Consider the following 26171-nt stretch of genomic DNA (forward strand, 5'->3'; position numbering starts at 1 on the left):
AAAATCTAAGCCAACGGCGATCAAAGTTCCCTAAGAGACCAACAGGCTAAAAAAAACAAATATATAACAAGTGGGACCTGCTGCAACCAACAGTTGCAGTGCGAAGTGCTCCAGGACAGTATGCCAGCCAGCAAGCCATGCCCCTTTTAACAAGATATGCCATTTCATTCCTCCTCCTCCACCCCCCCATGACTGCCAGTCAGCATTCCGTGCATACTGAGAACGCTCACATCTCAATGCGCTGTTGGGTAGGTGGTTGGGGTCGAATTATCATTTTTTTAACTTCTACAAAGCTTGAGGATCCCTAAGCCTGCTGGTATGTCCCTCATGTTTGTGGAAGGTGCCATTTTGGCTACATTTATCATTATTACCATACTTTTATACTTCATAATATATTAAAATCCCTAAGTGGATTTAAGAATCCACCATTCAGAGAACAAGTTCATTATTAGCACATATGATATACATGTGGATGCCTTGGCTATCACAGTTTCTCCTTTAGCCCCCATGGATGGTGCTTGTTCCTTAGGTTTTACTAATTATAGCCCTTGCTCATAGTCCCTTAACTAAACAGAGTGGTGAAATTAACTAGACCAGCTGGGCAGCAGCTTCTGGGCTAGTCAATTTCACTAAGGACTTTTTTAAAAGCAATTTTTTTTAAAGCACAAGTTATTGAATGGCAAGACTTAGCTTGGGAGGTGGGGAGTAGGAATGCATGAGTTTGGAGGCTTTTTTTTTTTAGAACTATAGGGTACATGTACATTTATCGTTTCGTGTATTTTTTCAAATGTAAACAGTCCAAAAGTAGTCTAAGCATTAGGAATGAGATGCAGTGGGGTGGAAGAGTATTGTATTTTGTAGTTGTGTTTTTAGATTGTTGTTTGTTTTATTATGTTCTTCATGCTTTTAATTTTTGTGAACTGCCCAGAGAGCTTCGGCTATTGGGCAGTATAAAAATGTAATAAATAAATAAATAAATAAAAATAAATAAATAAGAGTATGTCAATCATAGGCATAATCACAACAGACACCTATGATACTTGCACCAAAATGTATGCATCTGTTGCCATAGCATTCACCTCACTTACAGAACAGTTTTGGGCTTTCCCAGATATACCTTAAAGCACTACAGAAACTTGCCAAACTAGCTTCAGCAGAGACCATGGCAGGATACAATAGGAAAAGATGAACGCATGTACCTTCACCAAGGACAGCTCTACAGTACTACTGTATGCCTTTAAAGAGGGATCAACCAGCGGGGGCTGGTGGCTCCAATGTGAATCTGCTCTGGGTTTTACTAAGCATTTTGAGCTAAACATTATGGCTAAGTGTGTTATGTGAACCAATCCTAACCATGGTGGCTACATAACCATGGTTTAAACATGCTCATTTGCTGCAAAAGTGTTAGTGGCCTAACCATGGGTTAGCATGTTGTCTGAACAGGCCCACAGTGTCAAAACATTGGTCCATCTAGCTCAGAGGTGAAGAACCTCTTTCAGCCCATGGGTTGAATTCAATTCAGAAAAGCTCTTGGGAGCCACATTCCAGGAGTGGGTAGGGGCAAAAGAAAAGGCAAATTTGTGGGGCAAAAAATACTAAACATACCAGCATGTTTTAGCTTGAAACTCTTCCTGACAGTAACTAAACCTTAGGAAAGGCAGTTCAACCTTTTGAAATGAGGGGAAACAGTGCACAAAATCCTGGGAAGCTTAGTGGTTGGGGAAAGGGCTGAGGGGGGGGGGCATCTGGGGAACCCCAAAGGGCCACAGTGGGAGGGCTGCACATGTCCCAAGGTCTAAGGTTGCCCACCAGTGATCTAGCTGCAAATTCTCTACTTGCCACTGACTGGAAAGGGATCTTCCGGGTTTTAGAGTGGGATCTATCCTGGCCCTATCCAGAGATGCAGGGAATTGAACCTGGGACCTTTTGCATGTGCTCTTCAACAGCCCTTCCAAGCCTTGATTTCTGCCTGCTCAGGTTTTAACATGTGTCAGCTAAGGACGTCCCTTTGAAAATAAAAGAAACCAAACTGTACAGATTTAGCAGGACGGTACCCACCAAGTCAGAGTCCGAGAATCACGACCAGCCTGGGCAAAAGGGGAGGGTGGAGGGGGCCTGTTTTGGAAAGCAGAGACAGGGGCCACCCCTCCAGGCCAAGACATCTAGTCCCTTCCGTAAGCCTCTGCTCCTTTGCCCCACCACCACGAAGGCGGCTTCTCGACACAGCTAGAGAGAGAGAAAGCCACGCTCAGCGGAGGGCCGACGGCCCATGAGGCTTGGAAGCACACCGCCCGCTTGAAAAGCAGCAGCCAACTCGACACAGCGTTCCCCTAACTTCAAGGTCATGTGATGGCCCGGTTTCTCATATTCCTGCAGATGTCACAGCAAAACCTTTCCATTCAAAAGAAAGCAATCAGCCAGGGGGAGGAAAGGCGAGGGGGGGGGGAACGCCAAAGCAAAAATAATTAACATGCCCAAGTGTAGCAAAAGAAGAAGGGGTGGGGGGTGGGGAGGAGAGAAAGAGAGAACCAGACATTCTGTCCTAACTGGCAGAGATGGATGTGCAATAGCGCAAAGCAAACAATGACAGGCCTGTTAGAGCCGCGAGCCGCAGGCCTCCCAAACGGTCTCGTCCAAGCAATCCCGCCCAACGCGTGTTTCCAAAACCATGCAATAAGGAGGTCCATCAGCTGGAGGGAGAAAAGCCTGGCAGATCCACCCTTGCCCGTTACCCGAACGAGAAAGACAGAGAAGGAAAGGAAGATGGCAGCCTAGACTCTCCGAGCGCCAGCCGAAGGGAGCCAGAGCTACACACGCCGAAAGAAAGTTGCTCAACTCACCAGACGCAGGGCTGCTAAAACTCAGGCACCTGGGAATCATCAACATACAGAAGCCCGCGTGTGTCTGCAGCGAGAGACAACTCGCTCGCCTCGCCTCCCATGCCTTTGCCCGGCTTGCTCTCGGGAATTATAACACCAGAGTTCAAGCTGTGGAAGTTTCCCCGTTAGTTCAGCGCGACAGCTCAGCAGCAGCAGAGACAAAGCCAGGATTGTGTATGGAGAAATGGTAAAAACACACACACAGAGGTTCCAAGCCTGTCACTCCACCTCTCCCTGCCGACCATGGCTGTATGATGCAATTCTTAGGAACTGGGCAGCATGCATTTGAACAGGATGGCATTGCTCCTAAATCTCTGGTCTTTTTTTGTGTGTGGATGGGGGAGAGGCAGCACTAGACTATAGTACCATCATTTAAAGAAACTTGGGCAAAAAGCCAGGCATCTGAACAGCTCATCAGCATTACCTACATTTCTTTAAAAGTGCTAAATGCTACCTTGCAGAGCCACAGGAATCAAGGTAGCAGGCCAATTTTGCAAAATTAACAAGCTCCTTTCACTGATGCTGCCTTGTTCATCCATGTGCAATATACTAAACAGGTTAGTATTGAGACCTTTAAAACCCAAGTCTGAATCTATTAGTATTTGTTCTCCCATTAGGAAAGCAATGTTTATTTGGGAGATAACCCTAGGCATGTTTAGATGGGGGGGGGGGGGGAGTCCTACAATTCCCAGCTTTCCCCAGCCAACCTATATTTATTTAAAAGTATCCTATTTTGCAGGGTAGTTATAAGGAGAGACAAGATGTACAAGATTACGGCAATTCTGCCACCAGCCCTGCTGGGCAGAGTACCATCTTGCGGCACCCCCCAAGTGAAGAGGTGATGCAAACAATGTTCCCAAACCTGAAGGGATAATTCCTGTAAAGTCTTGGAGCTGAATCACTTTGAAAGAAAAGCCCCTGCTCCACTTCTGCTAATGAGCAAACAGAACTGCATGTTCACCTTATGATTAAATGACACCTTTATCCCACCCTCCCTCCAAGGTGCTCAGAGGCGCTTCTGCTGTTCTTTCCATTCCCACATCACAACATCCCTATACGGTAGGTTAGGCTAAGAGATGGTGACTCACTCACCCACCCAGTGAGGTTCATGGCTGAGCAGGGAATTTGAACACATGTTTCTCCAAGTCCTAGCCCAGCTTTGTGGCTTCTGCTCCACGTTGGGTCTGTTTGGAGCCATGGGTGCTGTGACTCTCTTTTTGCCACATTCCAATGGGCAAAAGTGGGCGGGACAAAAATGGCCACCTATTTTAGCTTCAAGCTCTTTCGGCTGGTAAGTAAGGCTTAAAAGAGGCCTTTCAGAAGGGAGGAAGGGGGTGGTGGGAGAGAAAGCTGCAGAAAATCCAGCAAAGCACTGAACCAACGGTCTTCAACTGGCGGGTCACAACCCAAAAGTGGGTCGCGGCAACGCTGTTGCTGCCATGTTGCAGGTTGGCAGTCCGAGCGGTGGTGGGTCTGCAGGTCTCGACCAGTTGAAGACCACTGCACTAAACGATTGGTGGTTGAGGGCGAGGGGGCAAGGGCAGGGGGCGTGGTTATCTGGGGAACCCTGAAAATAAACTTGGGACCTCAGGAGAGCCGGATTTGGCCCCCAGGCTCTGAGGTTCCCCACCTCTGCTTTAGAGCAAGACTTGCTTTGGCAGCACCTGGGAACTCAAAACGAAACCCCTGCCGAGAGGGCGCAAGGCTGGTTACCAGTTCGAATCCTACCATGCTCTAAGAGCAATAATAATAATAATAATAATAATAATAATAATAATAATAATAATAATGAGGGCGATTCTGGGGTCTGGCTGGGAGACCCATCCCCAGGCAGGCGATGAGTGCGCTGGACGGAGCCGAGCCTATGTGGCATCGTCAGGGGCCACGCTGAATCTGCCTCCCCGAAAGCAGGCAGCTCGGCCACTGGCGGAGCCGAGCCTTCATCCCCATCCGGCAGCAACCCCCGCCTCCGGCCTGCCCCCTTACCCTCTGCTCGAGCGGCTGCTCCGGCTCAAAAGGTTCCAGACGACGGCATAAGCCAAGGCGCCCGCGAAGCCTCCCGCCGCCGCCGCCTCCGTCCCAGCGCTCAGATCTAGGAGAGAGAAGTCTGGAGGGAGATCATTTGCCCTCATTAGACCCAGAGCCAAGGCAGGCGGAGTCGGCTCCCGCTCCCTCCCCAGCCCCATCCGAGGTACATACAAGGTCCGGGGCGCAGGCTGCTCCCCCGGTTCCTCAGCCTCGGGGGGGCGGCAGCAGGACAAGGACCCGCCAACCCGCCATCCCGAGGCGCGGCCGAGCCCCGGAGCGTCTTTCCCCGCTCCCGAGACCCAGCCGCGCATCCCGGCCCCGTTCCCACGTACAAGCCGACACGGGGGATGATGTAACGCGCGTACCTGCCCGGCGGCCCCGCGCGAAGCCCCCTCCGCCGCGCCGTCATTCCCGGCAGCTCGCGATCGCCCGGCGCAAGCCCCGCCCACTCGCCAGCCTATTAGCGGCGGCGGCGGCCCCCGCCCCGCGCGCACCATCCCGTCCGCGCGCTCCCATTGGCTGCCTCGAGCTCCAACCTCCCGAAGTCCCGCCCTCAGGAACAGGGAGGCGGGCGAAAGCTGCCGGCACGCCTCTTAAAGGGGCCGCTCTTTTCAGAAGATGGCAGGAGATAGTCTCACAGTTAGGGTCTTTCCTGCCAGCCCCTGGGGGTTAAAGCCAACGTAAATCCTACTTAGAGCCATTGAAACGAATGAGACTTAAGCTAGTAATGACTAACTTCAATCCTATTCATTTCAATAGGTTGGCTTTTATACTGTATTTTGTATTTGTGTTTTTAAACTGTTGGTTGTTTTATTATGGTTTTAATTTTTGTGAACCGCCCAGAGAGCTTCGGCTATTGGGCGGTATAAAAATGTAATAAATAAATAAATAAATAGATTTTGCCCGTGTAAACCGATCCTTATGCAATTCAATGGGTCTTACCCACCAGTAAGGTTGTGGAAAAGTTCGTTGCCCTTGTGGGCAGTCCAACACTAACATTTCTCGCAACTTACATTTCTCTTCCCCCCCCCCCGCACCCCGGGGCCGGTGCCAGACTATTTTGCGCCCTAGGCAAGGTGAGCTACTTTCACTCACACACACACACACACACACACCCAAAATGCCAACTTTGATTTTTAAGAACAGATGTTTCCTGGAAAAAATAAGAAGCACAAAACTTGAAACTGCTAAATTGATTTTAAAGTGCAAGAAATACGTCATGCCAATTATAGCAAACAAATTGGAAAGGAACGTCTATGGGTCTAAAATGCATTATTTAATAGGAATATCACCTCCAAATAACCCCCCCAACTTACACGCATGCGCGCACGTGCGCACACACACACACACACATTCAGTATTACTCACTCCAAACAAACACACGCCTGAACACATGCATTCACTCAAAGACCCCATGCATTCTCTCTCTCTCTCTCTCTCTCTCTCTCTTTCTCGGGCGTGTTCTGGAAGTCCAAACGTGGAGCCGCCCCACCCCTACCCCAGCGTCCCTGGCTTCGCTTCGGCTGGGCGGGCGCGGGACGCCATCTTGCCCGCCCAGGCCCAGCTGAATCCTCGGGCCAGGCCGGGCCAACGCGTGTGAGTGCTGCGCTGTGCCTGGTGCCCCACTTAGCTTGGCGCTCTAGGCGGCCGCCTGAGTGGCCTCTATGGTAGCACCGCCGGCCCTGCCCCCACCATTCCATGCTTTACAATTGCTTCTGCATTCCTGATGTGTTAAGAGTAAACAACAACTCTCTGCCAACCTTGGAGGAGGAGGAGGAAAAGGAAGAAATGCCCTGAGCATGTTTGATTTTGCATTTTAATCTCAATTTAATCCTAACACCATCATGACTACAACACCTTCTCTGCTTCCTAAATGCTAAACAGGCTTATTTAGGATTAATTTACTTGTGCGGTTTAGCCCTGCTGCCCCTTTTGCTTTTAGACCCAGCCACTATCAGAATCACACCACCACCTACCTTCTCTCTCAGACATGCAACACTGCATATGAGCTGAAAGAGCTTCAATACCTCTGATGTAAATTAGTTATTAGTTATTTCCTTAGTTTTACCTAGAAGTCTGCAGCCTCATTGCAACAGTCTCAATGATTAATTCACAGCAGGTCCCATTCAAGGGAAGAGCACTCCCCATTTAAATAAGATGGTCTCTCTTTCGCACTCACACACACACACCACCTCTCTTGCCTAGAATGAATTCCTTGGCTAATCTTTCACACCTGCAGGATATAGGCTGATACCAGCCTGTCCCCACACTCCCAGTGGGTGGAGAGACTTTCCTGCTTCTTCAACCTGTCATTAAGTTATTTATTCCCATTCCTTCAACATAAACAAGCACCCAGCCTTTCGGGCATCTGCCATGGAAATGAACTTTCACAATCAAATGAAGTGTGGAGCCCATGCTGGCACAAACTGAGTATCCACACCCAGGCACTAAAATAGCACCGGCTCCATCAAAGGCATCCGGGATAAGAACGGAGATTTCTGGAATCTGTTCCTTCACACGCTCAGGACTGTGACAATGTACCTAAAGGCCTGCTGAATCAGACCAAAAGCCTTATCTTAATGAGGCCCCGGTTTCTCATTGAGAGCATTCTCAAATTCAGAACAGAACAAAAGCAAATACTTTATAAGTTTATGCAATTCACTGACATAAAAGGACTAAGGGAATTATTCAAATTCAGGAAAGATCCAAGTGCCAACAGCTATTAGCCGCATTGGTTAAGTAGAGCCTACATATTTGGAGGCAGCATACCTCTGAGTACCAGTTGCTGGGGTGGTTACAGCTGGGAAGGACTAGTCTTTATGTCCTGGCTTATGGGCTTCCTGATAGCATCCAACTGGCTACTGTGTGAAATAATGATGCAGGAGTAAACAGACCCTTCTGCTGCTGGTTCCCAACAACTGATATCCAGAGGCATGCTGCTTCTAAGCCTGGAGGATGCATATACCGTATTTCTTCGATTCTAAGACACACTTTTCCCCCCATATAAACATCTCTAAAAACGGGGTGCGCCTTAGAATCACGGGTGCGTTTATTATTTCTTAAAATCAAAGCTTTTTTTCCTGTTGTTGGTACTGAAATTAGTGTGTGTCTTACAATCGATGGCGTCTTACAATCGAAGAAATACGGTAGCCATCATGACTAACAGCTGCCGATAGCCTTATCCTCCATGAATGGGTCTAATCCCCTTTTAAAGCCAAGTTGGTAGCCATAGCTACATCTTGTGGTAGCATGTTCCATAGCTTAACTATGTGTTGTGTGAAGTAGATCATATGTGTGCATCAAAATGTGATGGGCAATATAAATAGGGGAAATATTGATGGTTACGTCAGGCATAGAATCGCATAGTATGATGGTAGTCAATATACTCCCATGGCAGTGCAATCTAATTTCTACTTCCATTATCAAATGGGATGCAGTCATAAAAAAAGAAGAGTCATGCTAGATCAGATCAAGGGTCCATCTAGTCCAGCATTCTGTTCACACACTGGCCAACCAGATGTTTGATGGAAACCAAAAAATTGGACTTGAGTGCAACAGCACCCTCCCACCCATGTTCTTCTAGCAACTGGTGTACTTAGGCATACCACAGGCATCATTAAAACAGGCAATACAAGCCAAATAGAATTCTATACCATAAAGGAAACTACCCATCTGTTTCCAGAGGAGTGGCTGTGTTAGTTGCAGCAAATATGGCCATGCGAGCTGGGAGTTGCAGTCCCAACACATTTATTTATTTATTTATTTAGAGTATTTTTATCCCGCACCTCAGCCAAAAGGCTCTCAGAGCGGCTTACAATGTATCAGTAAAGAAGACAGTCCCTACCCTCAGGCTTACATTCTAAAAAAAAAGACATGACACACAAGGAAAAGTGGATGGGGAGGGAAGAGGGAGAAAATAAAAAGAAATTAAGGAGACTGTTTAGGCTGGTGGGAAGGCCCTGCTCCGTCCTCTCATCTCCCAATGGAGGGGCAAACCAACAGCTCCTTCTTCCCCACAAGTTGAAGATGTTAGCCCTGTGGGGGGGGGGGGTTCCAACTGAAGCAGGCCCCGATGGTGCCTGCCTGCTCCAGTCTCCCTCGCATCTTCTTCCCCACAGGGTGAAGATGGCAGTTAGCCCTGTGGGGGGGGGGGGGTGTCCAACTGAAGCAGGCCCAGATGGTGCCTGCCTGCTCCAGTCTCCCTCGCATCTTCTTCCCCACAGGGTGAAGATGGCAGTTAGCCCTGTGGGGGGGGGGGGGTCCAACTGAAGCAGGCCCAGATGGTGCCTGCCTGCTCCAGTCTCCCTCGCATCTTCTTCTCCACAGGGTGAAGATGTCAGTTAGCCCTGTGGGGGGGGGGGGTCCAACTGAAGCAGGCCCCAATGGTGCCTGCCTGCTCCAGTCACCCTCGCATCTTCTTCCCCACAGGGTGAAGATGTCAGTTAGCCCTGTGAGGGGGGGGTCCAACTGAAGCAGGCCCCGATGGTGCCTGCCTGCTCCAGTCTCCCTCACATCTTCTTCCCCACAGGGTGAAGATGTCAGTTAGCCCTGTGGGGGGGGGGGTGTCCAACTGAAGCAGGCCCCGATGGTGCCTGCCTGCTCCAGTCTCCCTCGCATCTTCTCAGGTTGAGGCAGGCTGGTCTTCACCTCTCAGGCAGAGGTCTTTCTTATCACCACTTACTTGAACAGAAGATAGGATGCCTAGTAAGGCTGCAATACTTAGTTCATTAATTGGTTAGCTTAACCGACAAAAAAAGCTATGTGATGGACTAGAAACATGTCTCCCATTAAACAAGCAGCAGATTCTTTTAAAAAGGTGAATAATTTAATTTCTAAAGCTTACAAAAGCAGTAGCTGGCAAGCAGTGTTTCAGAAGAGGCATTTCCTTCCTTGTTGCTATAGGAAGGAATGCCTCTTCTAGGGTATAGCGCCTACTGCTTCATGTGGGCGAACTTCTTGAAAAATAAGTGAAGTATGCTTTCTTTTTCTACAGCATCATTTTCTTCACATGCAAATATAATCAATTATGTGACTTACTATGGAATCTTTAAGTGGGTGCTGGCCCCAGTGTCTTATGTTTCTAAAGAGATCTAGATAATTGCAGGTATCATTCAAGACTCTGCAGTGACAAAACCAAGTCTGGGTACTTAATATTCTTAGTTGATTTTTTTATTAATCCAAAGCCAGATCTGAATCTGGACAATAGAAGCCTGGCTTATCTTGTGACAGTAGTGCAGAGAATTTGGGGTTTCTGCCAAGTATCTGCCTAAGTTGAGATTTAGCATGCAGCCAGTCCACAGGCTCTATTGTGGATGGAGAAGGGGGGGGGACGGACAAAAAGTGTGTGTGTGTTTGTGTGTGTGTGTACTGAAGCAAGTGCTACCTGCATTTTACAATGTCCTCCACTCACTCCAATAGGGTTCATGGCTGGGACTTTTTTGCCGTTAGCAGGGTTCATATCACAAACCAGTATAGCTAGTTCTCTTCCTGCTGTATCTAATATGGACTGGGCTACACCTACTACATAACTTGCTCAGCATCAAGCCTACTCCAGGTACATACACCCCTTGATCTGGCTGAGCACCCAGGCACTCATTCTCTGGCAATGAGTTTACTGTGCCCACTTCTTCAGGCCCAAGTGAGATCATTGCTGCCTTTACAAGATCAGCCTGCAGCACTGCCGGAAACTGTAAAGCAGGCACCTTTCTCATTAAGAGGTCCCCAGGGAAGTTCCTGCAAGTGCGAGTGTTCTCCCCATGGCCAATCCAGCCTCTTGCAGAGTTAATGATGTGCTAAAATCCTCAGAATACAGAGGCAGCCAAAATCCCTGCCGCCCAGAGCTTCCAGAGAAGTATCTTTCTTCTTAAAGCATCCCTCTTCTGAGGTCATCCGAAGCAAGGCAAGGTTGATTGGCAGAATCTATGATTTGTTAATCTCCCAGTACAACAAATAAGCAGTTTCAGAAGAATTGCAGGGGGTACGACACAATGCATATGGATGCAAAGGCTATGTGGGGATACATGGGATTCTATCCAATGTTAAGTCTAATTTAAGTCCCATTCATTGCAATGGGTTTGCTCTAAATAGAACCAACACAGGAGAAAACTCAATCGTATGTATTTGGAATAGCATACAGAGTAAAAACAAACAAACCCTACTTAATGAATCCCCACCCCCAGAAATGATCTCTTACCATTCCCACTTCGAACTCTTTTCCTCACCAACAAATGTGCCCTGCAGTCCTTACCATCCTGGCCTGTGGAAATCTGGTCTGATTGGCTCTCTGCTTGAACATGGTACAAAAGGAACATTCAGGGTTTCGATATGAAAAGCATCTAGGCAGTGTGCAGACCATCTGGCAAGGCAAGTAAGGTACTTGTGATTTTTAGTAGTCAAGTATTCCCACCTCAAGCTTTGCTAGTTACCCTGAAGGCCTCTGATGAATTCAGATTGCTTTATTCCCAAGGCTCATCTGGCTGTAGCACTGGTGACATACTTATCAGGTGCCATCCGCCTCCTTGTGGACAGAGATCACTCACATAGGATGATGCACCTTACAACAGCTTTGTAGATCAGCCCTTCAGAAGGTCTTTAGAAAGAATCAACAGACCTGGGATCTTTTAGAAATCAGAAGTCACCTTTTCAGGCCTGTCACAGCTGACTAGCAATCAAATAATTACCTGGATGCTTTTTACAGACTGAATTGCCTTCTTAATGGAATTGCCCATGGCTTAAAGTCCAATGGACAGATGGTTCCTTCTCTCTCAATTTGATTAAAGAGGGGCAGCTTGATCCATAAACAAGGAAACAAGGAACTTCTCTCCTGTAAGATCAGCCATTCAGCTATGCTTCCAGTTAATCTGTAGGGTAGTTTTGTGCTTTAGGTCAATCTTTCAATCTTGCCTATATACATATATCACACACCCACACCCCAGGTATTTATTGGTTAGTTTACCAGTGTATTTGCCTTTAGATTTGATGAAGTGCATTTACCTCATCTGTTTTTCTCCGAACAAATTATGGTTATCAGTGAATTTGTCCATCCCGAAAAAGCTCTCTGGAGATCTTAGTAATGTAACAAAATTGTCTCACCCTGGCACATAGCAATGAAAACGTCCATGTAAATAGCTCAAGCATTTCATTTCCCCCCCCTTTTGGGACTATACATTTTGAGCAAATTTCCCCCTCTGGTGGAGGAATCGAGATGGACACTCAGTGCAACAAGCTCCCAACAGCTCGAAATCAGTGACTGTGTTATAGCCAGAAGGCTGCCAGCTTAAGTTTAATCAACATGCCATCTTCACTCCTTTGGGTTTAACCTTTGATCCACTCTATGGTGAAAGAGCAGGGACTATTTTATGCAAAGTCCCATTATGCTCAGTATTTTTTCCATGCAAAAGCTTGTACAATCTTGCAAATTATTTGGACAGGGATCTTCCTTTATTTGTCTTCCTGGCAGTGAAAATAAGCTCTAGTGTAGTGAGGGGATGAAACTGAAATTCTGTTCAAAAAGCAAGTTGATCTTAATGGACTATGTGCTAAGCCTCTGCTGCATTGTGTGGAAATACTTGGGGATTATGGTGTGTCAAAAAGACAGTATCTGAGAATTTAACAATGTTCTTTCCCCTCTGGCCTCTGCTTGCCCCAGGTGTTACAAGGGGCAGGTCAATAGAAATAAAAAGCAGAAATGGTTGGTCTGATGCACTGAGGATGTGCTCACTATGCGTCCATGGGAAATCCACACTGAGTAGCTGAAGTACAGCCAGGAGTATTCTGTGAGCTTTCCATGAGCAGTCCTGGGCACATCTGTTATGCAGCTTTGATGTGTTTTCGGTGATTTACTAGTCTTCTCGGATTAGAGATAGTAGAGATTTTTCCAAAGTGAGAACTATAGCAATTAGAGAGAATCAACATGCACGTGTGTAGCACCAGCTGCAGAAAATACTGCACTGCAGTATTTTATTTTACAACTGTGCATCTAAAGAAAAACAGTAAAATACCAGGCCCAATTTCTCTCACCACTGCCCAGACATTAAGTTACATTTCATGGTGACTTCTCAAGCAGAAGCAGTTTCAGAAAGATGGAGCCTGCTAAAATCTTGCCATGCAAAGATTCATTGGTAACTTTTAACTTCATCCCACATGCACAGCAGATTCCCCCACCCCACGCCATTTTGAGGCCTTAACAGAATCAAGTAGCTGGCAACAGAAATTCGGAAGCACAACTGAGTTGCGTGGCTTTTATAAAGAGTTATCATTATCAAGCAAGGAGGAAGGATGTTTTCCCCTCATACAGCAGAGCATCAAGGTACCAAATTTACAGGTCAGGAACGAAGCATCTGTTAAGTAAGAAAACCAAAACAGAATAGGTGTGTGAGCTCTGTTTTATTGATGTACAAAGTTCTACTCTGCAACCTGATACACCTGTTACAGTAGGTCACTTGTCCAGATCTACAGAGGATAGTGCTCTCAGGAAACATGACTCAACTCAAACACAAAACACAACACTGTAACAGGCGCATTAGCAACTCGTAGCAGCTTGAGATGTGGGGAGTGCATCAGTTGGAACGATTTTAACTGCACAGCTCAGCCCTGTAAGTTCCTCGTTTCATTCTTTCCATGATATTAAACCTGAAGCAATCTGAACCTGGAATAGATTCTTGCAGCCAAAGCACAGATTACGGTCTTCTAACTGTATTGGCCATGAGGTACAGAACAAGTTTAAGAAATGGTTTTCTGAAACTTCAAAAGGAGAAGCATGTGTTGCCTTCTATCACCACCTATTGGAGTGTATTTTTAGATGTCTAAGTGATTGTGTCGTGAAGTTTAGGTTACAGTGTACCAAGAACCCCCGATTACCAGGAACACAGCAAGACTCATGAAATGCTGGGAGACCTAGAGAGCTATGGTCTAATCTAGCTCCTAACTGGAGTGTGTGGGTGGAGACCTGACAGTACAGACCTACAGAAAAGACTTTGGGTAGGAGAAGGGAATATGGCAGGAGTGACATCAAGCCATTGCATAAAACGTCCTACCAGTCAGACAATGTCAAGGGCCCCCTTGCTTCTCTACACTATAGAGAACTACAGCAGAAACAACAGGCAGCCCAAGTTGCCATGCTAGACAATCTTATGCTGGCTCCCAACAAATAAGGCAGGATAGCCTGGGCAGGGAAGGAAATGGGAGAGGTTCTGCTTATCAGAGAACTATTTCAAGTATTTCTAGACTTAGTCTCTCTTCCCTCAGTTACTGCACGTGGTAGTTATTGGCAGCCTCTATCCACTCTACAGACAAGGACAATATTGCAAGCAATTGCTGGTCTAATGCAAAGGGAAGGTGGTGAGACAGGAGGAGAGGGACGAGGTTGCTGGGTTTCTTTTTATGGAACTGGCACCACACGCATGGTATTGGTATAACCGGACCCAGGACGCCATCCTGTAAGTACTATGACCAGATCACCGGTCTTGAAAAATCCACGAGCTTTACCTGGAAAGAGAGGGGGGGGGGAATCGGTGAGAAAACAGGTCTTAGTAAAGTTTGCGCTGTTGAGAACACCAAACCTATGCATGGCCCATATTTGACCTAGTTAAATAATAACAGCTACTGCATCCCTAAATACCAGTGGTAAAACATCTGATGCTACTAGTTTTTGTCTAGATTTTGGTAGCTACCACACCTGTGGAGATTCGATACTGCCCCATGCAAGTTATAGTATGAGAAAGCAAAGGTGACAGCTTACCAACATCCATGCCCAAATTGACTCGGAGGTCAACATCTTCAGCCCAGGCATCATGGGTTGGTGTCTTGCACAGCACAGGGAAGATACCACGATAGAGATGGGCCTGGCGTGCCGCCTGAGCATTACGGGTCACAGCAATGATGGGAGCACGTGGGCGGTACCTTGACACCAGATGAGCAGATCTAGAAAGGAGAACATGTGGCGGGCTCAGTAGAGTCTGGATATTCCAAAAGTGCATAATGAATCCCAGGTACAAGTGCAATGTCAGAAGAGAATTAAGGCAGCTCTTAAGAGGAGATTTGGATCGGAGTTTAACGTTCGGTTCCTATTCTTTTACAGTCATGAATACAGAGAATAACTGAAATCCTGACACGGCTTAATTTCAGTCTCAAAGAAGGGCAGCATAAGCCAATCCGCCGTGGGAAATATCTACTACCCTCTTATGCTGATATTCTTTCCATTGCAGCAGTCTGGATTTATATTAAGGCAAGTATCATCCCCTTCTACTATGTGAAACCAAGATGATCACAAATGCATAGGGAACTGTCTTATGTAGTTTGCTAGCAAGCAGGAGACAGGCTAAAGTTGCCAGCCGTTGTGGTAATTGGGTTTTGTGCTTGATTCACCCTCTCCTGGATGACAAACATGGAAGAGAACAGAAGATGAAGTGAAAATTCTGCCAAATAAATTAAGCCAAGTTTACTTACGGAAGAGGGTGTATTTGAATTAGCCAACATCTGAAGACTAGTGACAGAAATAACTATGCAGCGACCACCATGACTTTTGCCACAAAATGTCAAGGGGATCAGATTCTATATTTGAATATTTCAAAGTCCATTACCAGCAGGCTAACACACTAAGCCCCATATGGAAAAAAATAGAGAGCATTTTTAGATAGTGTGCAAATTTCTTCACCAACTTCTACTAATCTCAGTTAGCTATTAATTTGCTGAGAAAATATCACTCTGAACAGAATGGGGAACAAGCAGCAAATACATGAATTGGCCACAAAGGAAATCCAGACTATACCACCCTACTACCCAGCAACTGAATAGGAGAAAGAGCAATTGCTTTTTCTTCTCCTTAGAAGGCTGTGTCCTGAGATCAAAATGGACATCTTACGGTTTAGCAGGTCACAGTATTTACGTAAAGATATTTCTGCCCAAGCAGGGATGTTGCAACATAGACTGGGACAGTTATAGAAAGTTAAACAGAACTGTCTTACAGGTTATTCTTCACGATTTGTTGCTTTATTCAAAACCAGCCATTCAGTACTTAAGAAATTAAACATTCAGTATGGTATCAGAAATCATAAACTGGCTTAGGTAGACCACAGCAGTACTGATTATATGAAATAGAATCCAGAGCTAAATTAAACTTTCAAAGTTCAGATTTCTTCAGAAAGGTCAAGCATAAAGCTGGTAGGAACCCTTTACAAGCAAACATTAATAGAAGGAAACCACTCACAACATCTCTGAACTCTACCCACTCTGCTGGACAGTTGGTATATATTACAGCAGCCTTCCCCCAACCTGGTTCCCTCTCCAGATGTGCTGGGACCACTGACTGGGAATGATGGAAGTTTTAGTCAACATATCTAGACTGTACCAGGTTCAGGAAGGCTGTCCAAGAGAAATAACTTCACATGAGAACTCTCACAACTTCTCAATCCAAATTGTGCAAATATAACTGTGCTGATAAATGGCAAATACACATTTACAGTACAGTTCCAACATGGATATAAAACAAACTGCACTCAATGTGGACAAAGCCTCTGCCACTCATTTCTAGAGCGAGCACTGAAACTGCCAAGTCTACATCATTTAGACCCATGGTATATTAAGGATGAGCTTTATAGCACAGCCCAGTTAGGTCTACATGGGCACACAACCCTGCTTTTCCAGTAAGATTTTGTGCCACACTTAAAATTCTAGTATAGTAAAGGTCATAAGATGCTGATGCACTTCTCCACGGCCTACTTCATCAGTGACATCTATGGCTTGAGGCCAGGATGTTTTGTTTACCTCCACCCATGTGAACCTCCCTGGGCTTCAACGCCTTCCAAGGTCTTGCTCAGATTCCAGATTCTTTTAAAAATGTGATTTTGGCTGCTCAAAGCACAGTTCTTTTCTGTGGGATTACTTAAGAATCATCTAAAAAGCTCCCAAAGGAGTCTAATAGCGTTTTCACCTTAACAGTTTTTCAGTGTAAAGTTAATTCTTGCCAAGCATTTCAGCTTTCATTTTCAGCTTCGCCTGGTCTTTGCCCATATTTTAAGTTTTACAGTCTTGGTTTTTTATTCTTTATTTTAGCTTTTACAATATTGGCCTGTACATGCTTCCATACTGGAATGAGTATGGATATTTTTTTTCTTATGTATTGCTATTAGATTGACTTTATATCAAATGTTCCAATTACTGTAAGCAATCTTGAGACTTGCTTTGGAAATACAGTATACAAGTTTCATATGCAAACGATTTATCTTTCTGGCCCAGGCAAAGATAAGAGGCAACAACACTGTTAGAAACGGTTTTTTTTACTCAGACTGTGCTTGATTGAGACATTCAGAAGTTTGATATGTGTCAGTTATCTGGCCACCTGAATGACTGAAGTCCAGGTGATTTCTGCCAGAACCTTCCACCTCCTACCTTCCAGATTTGGTGAGTACGATAATGGCCCCACTGCAGCACTTGAAGGAGGCTTCTACAGCGCCAACAGCGGCAGCTTCAGTAGGATCCCGGTTCAGGGGGGCCAGTCGTCGAAGCTCTTCAAACAATTGCCTGTGAAAGATGGCTGCCTCTGCTTCGCGAGCAATCTATAAGGGCAACACGCATTCGGAAGACAACATTCGCATCAGTCACCACCAGCGGCATGAGTGAAGGTGGGGGTGCTGGACTTGGCAGAGTGCCTACACAGAACTTGAGCTAATTAGGCCAAACAGAAGCAAACCCAAATGAGCAATTTCAACTGAGAATATGGTTTGTGCACCTCCACAAGAGCAAAATTAGTGTGTGCTATTTGGACTGCATCCACTCACTGGGCAGACAATCTGCCAAGTCACCCCACTCCATTCTGCCAATTATCTCTACATTCATCCATGCCCAAATGCCAGTCACTCTTGCTCTGCTTCTACCTACCTCAAATCTTGCTTTGCTATAAAGATGAAGGCAGACTTATGGTGGTGGTTATAGAAGAGTGCTGCGTGAGGAATAGGTTTACCACCTACAGGAACCATTGGCTTGAAGCAATTGCTTTTTAGACCACGTCTAGCCAACTTTGGAATGAATTATAAATTATCTTACAAATCCTAGTTGTCTGCCTAACTCTGAGCCCTACCTGCCAGACTCTGTCAAAACTATCAGAGCTGCAGCTAAGCACTTAAAAGAGGCCTCCACAGCGCCTACAGCCATGGCATCAGAAGGGTCCCTGTTGTTAACAGTGAGGCGGAAAAGTTCTTCAAACAGCTGACGGTGATAGATTGCAGCCTCAGCCTCGCGAGCAATCTGTAGGCCAGAGTAAGAGGGAGGGAGGAAAAGAGGAGCAATATAGAAAGAAGAAAAGAGATACACCAGAGTAATGTGATAAAAGTTAATTTGCAAGAAGAGTTAATTGCTTTTTTGTCAGTCTTGCATGCAAGATTAAAGGTGGAGTGGTGCAACTATGCAGGTTTCCAAGTTAAAATAATTGGTAGTATCATAATTTGGAGATAATTTAGGATGCCAATTTAGGATGCCACTTAATAATTAGTGTCCCTTTTGAAAGTGACCCATACTCCTAGACAGAGTTTAGAACGTGTTTTAATTTTTTCTACAAAACACAGCAAGGGGGAGCAAAGTCTCAGACTGGAAATTACTAGACTGCAGAAGTCATATCATAGCACTACTGAATGGGTCAAGATTTCTACGCTTTAGTTTTCAGTGGCTAAGATTTCTATTCAGACATTTCATTGGTTCGATCTTTAAAGAAAGGGGCTTCAAGAACATTCATTCATTGCACCACTCTGCCCTTTAATAGGAAACCAAGTATCTCATTTGGCTGTACAAATCTCATGTACAGTATACATGATCTCATGTATAGATAACTGATGGCCAATATGTAGGAGTGTTTTCAATGCCCAAAGGTTGTACTTGACTACAGTAATGGCCCACTGCAGTACTGGATTGGAATGTATGTCCCACTGGGTTCAGATGGAACTTTGTTCTAGTAAGAATGCTTAGGATTGAAACTTCATGCACACTTATCTAAGCAAGTACCAATGAACTCAAGGAGATTTACTTTCAAATAAACACATATAGAGTTGGGATGTGAAGTTACATGAGACTTTACCAGCCAAAGTAGAGACCTGCAAAGCATTTTAAAAGCATCCAGAGAGGTTTATCCATTCAATTATTGCAGCTAGACAGTCAAGATAAGATCTGATGGGAGTTATTTATAGCATGACATATTAGGGACAATTTCATATTACCATCTGTGCAAGAAGTGCAATTTATTCCTGCTTTTCCACCCCAAGAGGCAAGATTAGGCCCATTTTAATAAGAGCAGCAGGTGAACAGGAAAGTACAAAGCCAGAAAACCCACCGTTATCTAGATGATCTGAATCAACAGAATGCTCAGTGCTGCACAACTGCAGAGCTGTTACTTTTAGATCTTAAAGGCTTCAGATACATTCCAAATGCAAAAAGTAAGGGGCATCAGGTCTTAATACTTTGGGTTAATGGTAGGTCATGAAGCTATGCTAGATGTTTTGCACACTGGAAGTCTGGGGATCTTCCTTCCTCCTTTCCCCAATTCCCTGTTTAAACTTAATGTCTATATTTTTCAGGCCAGGCATCTGGTAGGCTATGCCAACTTGGTTATACGTCCAGTATAGTACGGATTGGGAAAGGAGTTTTTTTGTATGCAAACAAAGATTTAACATCCCACAGAATATTTAGAAGAATTATCAGGTTATTAAAAAATGAACAGGCCAAGCTGCTTTTGTTAAGTTAGGTGAATACTTCCAGGAGCTACCCCATAGCAAGCCTATTTCAGTATGTACTGGCTGGGTTTTGCTTGAGCACTTCTACAACATTGCTGTACATTTTCCAAATCAGGTTATAAGCCTAGCTTATGACAAGGAGAGATTTTGTTGAAGCAATATATTATATGTGTATGTATTGTTAAAAATTAGATGACCCTACTACTTTTGGCCCTTCAATTATGCAATGGTTTTTGGAGTCGTGGAGGCAGTCTTCAACAACTTGTCTTTCGGTGCTTGAATTCATCCTCCACGTATTCCATTTTTCCTAATTTCTTCTTTGGAAAAAGTTAAGAGCTAAGCCAACTTGGAATCCATGCATGCGTCAGAGTGGTGAGTTCCATCATAAAAATGGAAAGAAAGCACATCTAACTATACAGGAAAACCAAGGGCATTTTGGGGTCTGGAAGATGCTTTCATACAAAATGTCTTTTTTATAGCAGTTAGAAGAACGCTAACTAGTACCCCACAATATCAGCCAGTCTACTCACACAAAGTTGCTTGAAGCAGATAGTAAGATATCAGTGCTGTAGAGTGATTTAAGGCCAGTGAAGTCAACCTATTTGATCCTTCAATGAAAGGGAGCTTTAGACTGTTAGTTATCAGGCCTCATTACCACACGAACATGCTTGTCTGCCACTGGCTCACAGGAACTGGTTCCCACATCTGTTTGATAGTGTGCACCATGTTACAAAAGGAACAGAGTCCAAGCAAAGAGGTAGTGTTTATTATGCGAGAATTGTTTTGAGTAAGCTAACTAACCTGAACTGTAGCTCTCAAACTAGTATGTTATCAAGGCTGTTGTAATTCACAGCAGACAGCCAACACAATCAGTACTTTAATTCAGGTACTTAGTACCCCGTTGTCAATGAGAAACTGAAGAATTCCAAAGCAGAGCAGAGTTTTCTGGCAGTTTAAACATGTAAAAAAGGTCAGTCATGCACTTTTTAAAATTAAACACTGTCCAAGGGCACAACTGGTGAACATAAAACAATTCGTTACAAGTGGGCAAATTGCTAGTCTAGCTCTACCACAGGGGAATTACTAAACTTTACCCCTAGGATGATATTGGAAGTGGGCCTCAGGCTCACACACTCCCTTCCCCCTGCCGTATACAGAACTTTAAAACGATAGGTATTGGTTATCTTTTACCCCTAGAGAATGAAACAAAGTAAGGAATATATAGGACCCCAAGCCCACTCCTGATCTTACTCCAAGTGGAAACCCAGGGATGGACAACCTCTGAAGAGCCCACAAGATAAAGGCTATGCTAGAAAACTAGCAAAAGCAATTGTTTTACATGTATAGCTAATGCAAGAAAGTGCTTGGTGCTTCACTGGCAGAAAAAAGAGCCTATGGCTGCCTGGCAGATATACAGCATATATGCCATAGTGAAGAGCCAACCACTTGCCATGTATAAGCGATTAGCTAGCCACTAGACCTGGAAGGGGCAATTGGATGACAGGGCATGACGTGTGTTGGTATTTCCATGTATCTAAATACTGGTTATCACTCACAAGATGCTGCATTCGGACAGCCTCCAGAGGGTAGTCTCCTTTGGCAGTCTCTCCAGAGAGCATGATACAGTCAGCTCCATCCAGGACAGCGTTAGCTACATCACTCCCCTCTGCGCGTGTTGGACGTGGCTTCTTGATCATACTCTCCAACATCTGATAAAAGTTCAAGAAGTTAATAGCTTCGCTGCTAGAGAAACCAGCTGATGTACCTAATCAATTTGCAATGCTATATCCCTGTGCTGTTCCTCGCCACCGAGATTGAATCCCAATCTACATCTCTGCTTGATAAGTCAACTACACTAACATTTATACAACCCAAAGGTTGAAGTAAAGGCATGTTAAGAGGTGCTAACTACGGCTGCAATCCTAAACACACTCACCAGGGAATAGGCAGTGAGTACAGTGAGACTGTATTGTAGAAGCATGGGTTTTTCCCTTGATTTCAGTCATTTCAGCCTGCAAACTCTCTTTGAACATGTGTAAGTTCTATTACTCATATACAACTTATATAATCATACACATTAGGAGCATATGCCAGATATAGGCATTTTACTATAGCTTGCTATTATTTCCCTTACTAATGACATGCACAATTCTGTGCTATTAATAGCAAACCAGAACCACGTTTTCATTCTTCTTGTTCAAGACCTTATTGTAAATAAAGTTTTCTGTTTTCCATGCCATACATTCAAAGTGTTTCAATTAATTTGTCTAGGACAGATAGGGTACAACAAGGCCTATCTGGTTAGTACTAATAAGAATTCAATTTTTTTTAATCAAAGCTGTACTCTTCATTTTTAAGCCACCTTAATATCTAGGCTGTTGTAATTAAGCTTTTTCAATAACTCTCCTCAACATTTCAGACTTCTTATTCAAGTCTGCTCATTTTTTAAATTGATGTTTCCATGTCTCCTGATGATGGCACAAGATGGCACAAGTATTTAAGAGTAACAGAATTCTGGAACCGCATAGCCCTTATATGCTGGCTTAGAGAGTCAATTTGTACCTGAGTTGCACAGGTGATTGGCTTGCCAGCCTTGTTGCATCGACCAATCATCATTTTCTGGGCAAGGAAAACTTTTTCACCCGGAATCTCAATACCAAGGTCACCACGAGCCACCATGATACCATCACTAGCTTCCATAATCTCATCAAATCTAAATGGCAAACAAAAAGAAAGAAAGAAAAAGAATTACAATCCATCTGAAAGCAATATTGGAAGAATGGTGGAACAGGGGGCACAGCTGACTACAAATAATCTATCTATCTATCTATCTATCTATCTATCTATCTATCTAGGGATCATGCCCAGAATAGTATGGCAGGCCAAAGCTTAATGAAAGATTCTTCCTTTGGATGGATGGGACAAGGTCACCACTTGACCTCTTTTCATGTAGGCTCTTCGTTCAAGAATCAGAAGGGCAGATTTAACCAGTTGTCCACACTGACAAGACTGCTTCAAGAGGAGAACCCTCTAGCTGTATCTAATCAAACAAAAAGGGCTGCTGAACATTACATTTCACCATTTACATCCTTCCAACAGAGAATACTCACAGCATATTATGACATTTGAAAGCAAGAATAAAACTACTGTAGAAAGTTCAACCCAACAAGAGCTCAGTTTTCAGGAGAAGTACTCACTCAAAGAAAAATGGCAAGAACCAGAAGGGCAGGGTTCACTATAAATAAAATTATTCTCAGCTATGACTATAAGCTACGACCAGCTTACCTGCGCACTCCCTCGTGGTTTTCAATCTTGCTAATAATCTTGATGTTCTTTCCTTTTTCACCCAGCACCTTCCTGACAGCATGAACATCATCTGCTTTACGGATGAAGGATGCAAACACCATGTCTACATCCTGCTCTACCCCAAATTTTAGATCTTGGATGTCCTTTTCAGAAACAGCTGGAAGGTCTACTGCAGCTCCTGGCAGGTTTACACCTTTCTTGCTGCCTAACATTCCACCATTTTCAACTTCAGTGATGACATAGTCAGCACCTGCATAGGATTCCAAAATTAGCAAAGCAACTTACAAGGTTTATTAGGAAACAAAACCATTTTATTTCAATAATTACCCCCCCTTTAACTCTACCTATCTCACTTCCTTCCAGAATCTGTCACAATTATTAATATGCTCAGACTTACTATGTTTCTGCAGCAAACTCTTTTAACTTCATGTAAGCTTGTCCTGAGGCTAGGCATTCTTCATTACTTGGCAAGGATATTCAAGGTCTACATTCAGCTTTATATATTTTAGTATGGATAACCAGATTTTAAATATGGCACTGAATTAAAGAATGGATAGTACTAGTACTTCATATACATGGATTAAATGTTGAAATTAATGTATTTTATAATCTGGTAAATAGCCTTATGAGAGCAAAGCCCTCTGAAAGGTGGGATAACAATCTTAATAAGCAAATAAAATGTCTTTTAATTTAAGCTCTGGTCAGATTGTTAGGAATGCCTTCTGAACAAACCTTTGTCCTTAACTTGAAGAGAAATAAGACCATCATCCACGTAGATTTTGCTGCCAGCATCCACAACTTTGGTGAGGTTCTTGTAGTCCACCCACAGTATATTCTCATCACATTTTTCCATATAGGCATCATCCAGGGTCACTTTCAAAGTTGCACCCTTCTTAAGCTCCACTTCTGCAGTACCACTCTGAAAGCATAAAAAAATCCATTAATGGCCTTACTTGAGGATATCCACCTCTCACAGGGCTATGCCTTGTAAATGTAGCAAGGTTCCCAAGTGACAGAGAAAGCCTCTATTGCCCTTATCCTGATGCTCAGATTTTCAATGGCTTCATGCTTTAGGGAAGACTGGAACCCTTAGTATAGAACTACTGAACATCTCATTTGGTATCAATCTGTTGCCAGCTAAAGATTAGCAGTGATGCTCTTTAGACTAGCAATCTTCAACCTGCCCAGACCCAAGATCCACCTCTGGTTCCTAGCCTTCAACACTTTCACGTGCTGTTGCTGTGATACTCATAGCCACATAAAAATACTTCTTTGGACCCACATTAACCAGTTCTACCAGCAAGTCCCATCGCACAGAAAATCCAATGGCTAAGATCAAGAGTAGAAAACAGTAGGGGAGAAATCCACACAGCACAAGATGATGATGGTCCTCAAGAGCCACACAGAAAAGCAGTCTTTGGAATCCAGCAGCAATTCTGAGAGCATCTAAAATCCACCTTTTGTATGTTGTTGCAACAATTATCACCTCAGAGCAACAACACAGGAAAACAGTTTGGAATCTAGCAGCAACCCATTGCAAAAGAAGACATGAAGGGAGATGCTAATAATAGTATCTTTAAAACCACACAGAAAAACATCCAATGTCCATCTTTCCTTGAGCATCCCTACAGCTATCGTTCGTAACTCTTCAAAAGTAACAGCAAGAAGCAGCACAGTACTAAAATCATAGAATCACAGAATAGTAGGATTGGAAGGGGCATAAGCTTGATAGTCCAGCTTATGTATTTCTGCTCACAAGGAAGAAGGACTCAATTACTGAGGAGTAAGCAAGGTCAGCAAGTTCTGATCATCCAAAATCCATTTCTTTGCTTCAGCATCCCCACAGCCAGCTTCTCCAAAACTCCTCAGAAATAACAGCAAGATGCAGCACAGTACAAATATGCAGCTTCACCCACAAGGAAGGACTGGATTACTCAGGAGTAATTGCCCATGCAAAACAAAATTAGACAGCATGATCAAATACATGTCTACTCAGAAGTCCCATTGGATTCAATGGGGTTACTCCTAGGTATGTTGGTATAGGATTGCAATTATAGAATAGAATCATAGATGGTTGTCCAGCTACATCTTGAATGCCTCTAGTGTGGGAGAGCCCATGACCTCCCTAGGTCATTGGTTCCATTGTCGTACTGCTCTAACAGTCAGGAAGCTTTCCTGATGTTCAGCCGGAATCTGGCTTCCTGTAACTTGAGCCCATTATTCTGTGTCCTGCACTCTGGGATGATCAAGAAGATATCCTGGCCCTCCTGTGTGTGACAACCTTTCAAGTATTTGAAGAGTGCTATCATGTCTCCCCTCAATTTTATTTATTTACTTAAATTTATATCCCGCCTTCTTTCCTCCAAGGGACCCAAGGCGGTGTACATAATCATCCTCCTATCCATGTTATCCCCACAACAACAACCCTGTGAGGTAGGTTGAGCTGAGAGTCTATGACTAGCTCAAAGTCACCCAGTGGGTTTCCACAGCTGAGTGGGGACTAGAACCCAGATCTCCCGACTCCCAGTCCAATACCTTAAGATACTACACCACACTGGCTCTCAATCTTTTCTCCAGTTCTTTCAGTCTTAACTCAAGTGTTTCCAGAGCCCTGATCATCCTCATTGCCCTCCTCTGAACACGCTCCAGCTTGTCTGCATCCTTCTTGAAGTGTGGTGCCCAGAACTGGACACAATACTCAAGATGAGGTCTAACCAGTGCTGAATAGAGGAGAACCAGTACCTCACACAATTTGGAAGTTATACTTCTATTAATGCAGCCCAAAATAGCATTTGCTTTTTTTTTGCAGCCACATCACACTGTTGGCTCATATTCAGTTTGTTATCTACAATTCCAAGATCCTTCTCGCTTGTAGTACTGCTGAGCCAAGGATCTCCCATCTTGTAAATGTGCATTTGGTTTCTTTTTACTAGGTGTAGAACTTGGCATTTATCTCTATTAAATTTCATTCTGTTGTTTTCAGCCCAGTGCTCCAGCCTATCAAGATCACTTTGAAGTTTGTTTCTGTCTTCTGTGTTATTAGCTATCCCACCCAATTTTGTGTCATCTGCAAATAGTGGCACCCCACCCCACAAAGAGATGAATTTAAATATATACAAAACTAGGAACGCAACATTCCTACCTTCTGGCTGCTGTAGTTTTACTGGTTGATGACACTAATCTCACACATTCACATACATACATACACACACACTGTAAATTTGCACTGCCTGCAGAAAGA

General features: G+C 44.4%; 2 protein-coding genes across 3 annotated transcripts in view; both read right to left on the reverse strand.

The window, feature by feature from the left end:
- GRAMD2A (GRAM domain containing 2A) overlaps nt 1-3327 on the reverse strand; it is a 56040-nt gene extending 52713 nt beyond the window's left edge. The window contains exon 1 of the mRNA XM_063142430.1: nt 3308-3327. The gene's annotated coding sequence lies outside the window, so the exon portion shown is untranslated. The remainder of the gene's footprint in view (nt 1-3307) is intronic.
- Nucleotides 3328-13275: 9948 nt separating this feature from the next.
- Nucleotides 13276-26171, reverse strand: part of PKM (pyruvate kinase M1/2) — a 28100-nt gene continuing 15204 nt past the window's right edge. Inside the window, exons 5-11 of one of the 2 annotated variants that reach the window (XM_063142516.1) lie at nt 23663-23849; nt 22910-23180; nt 22187-22337; nt 21181-21333; nt 17295-17461; nt 14647-14828; nt 13276-14393 (exon numbers count right to left, since the gene is read on the reverse strand). In XM_063142516.1, coding sequence (XP_062998586.1) covers nt 14287-14393; nt 14647-14828; nt 17295-17461; nt 21181-21333; nt 22187-22337; nt 22910-23180; nt 23663-23849 — 1218 coding nt within the window. In that variant the 3' untranslated portion in view covers nt 13276-14286. Of the gene's footprint in view, nt 14394-14646; nt 14829-17294; nt 17462-17982; nt 18150-21180; nt 21334-22186; nt 22338-22909; nt 23181-23662; nt 23850-26171 lie in introns of both variants that reach the window. The other variant, XM_063142514.1, reaches the window with a different exon arrangement.

Source organism: Elgaria multicarinata, chromosome 16 (assembly GCF_023053635.1).
Source record: "Elgaria multicarinata webbii isolate HBS135686 ecotype San Diego chromosome 16, rElgMul1.1.pri, whole genome shotgun sequence".
Lineage (NCBI taxonomy): Eukaryota > Metazoa > Chordata > Lepidosauria > Squamata > Anguidae > Elgaria > Elgaria multicarinata.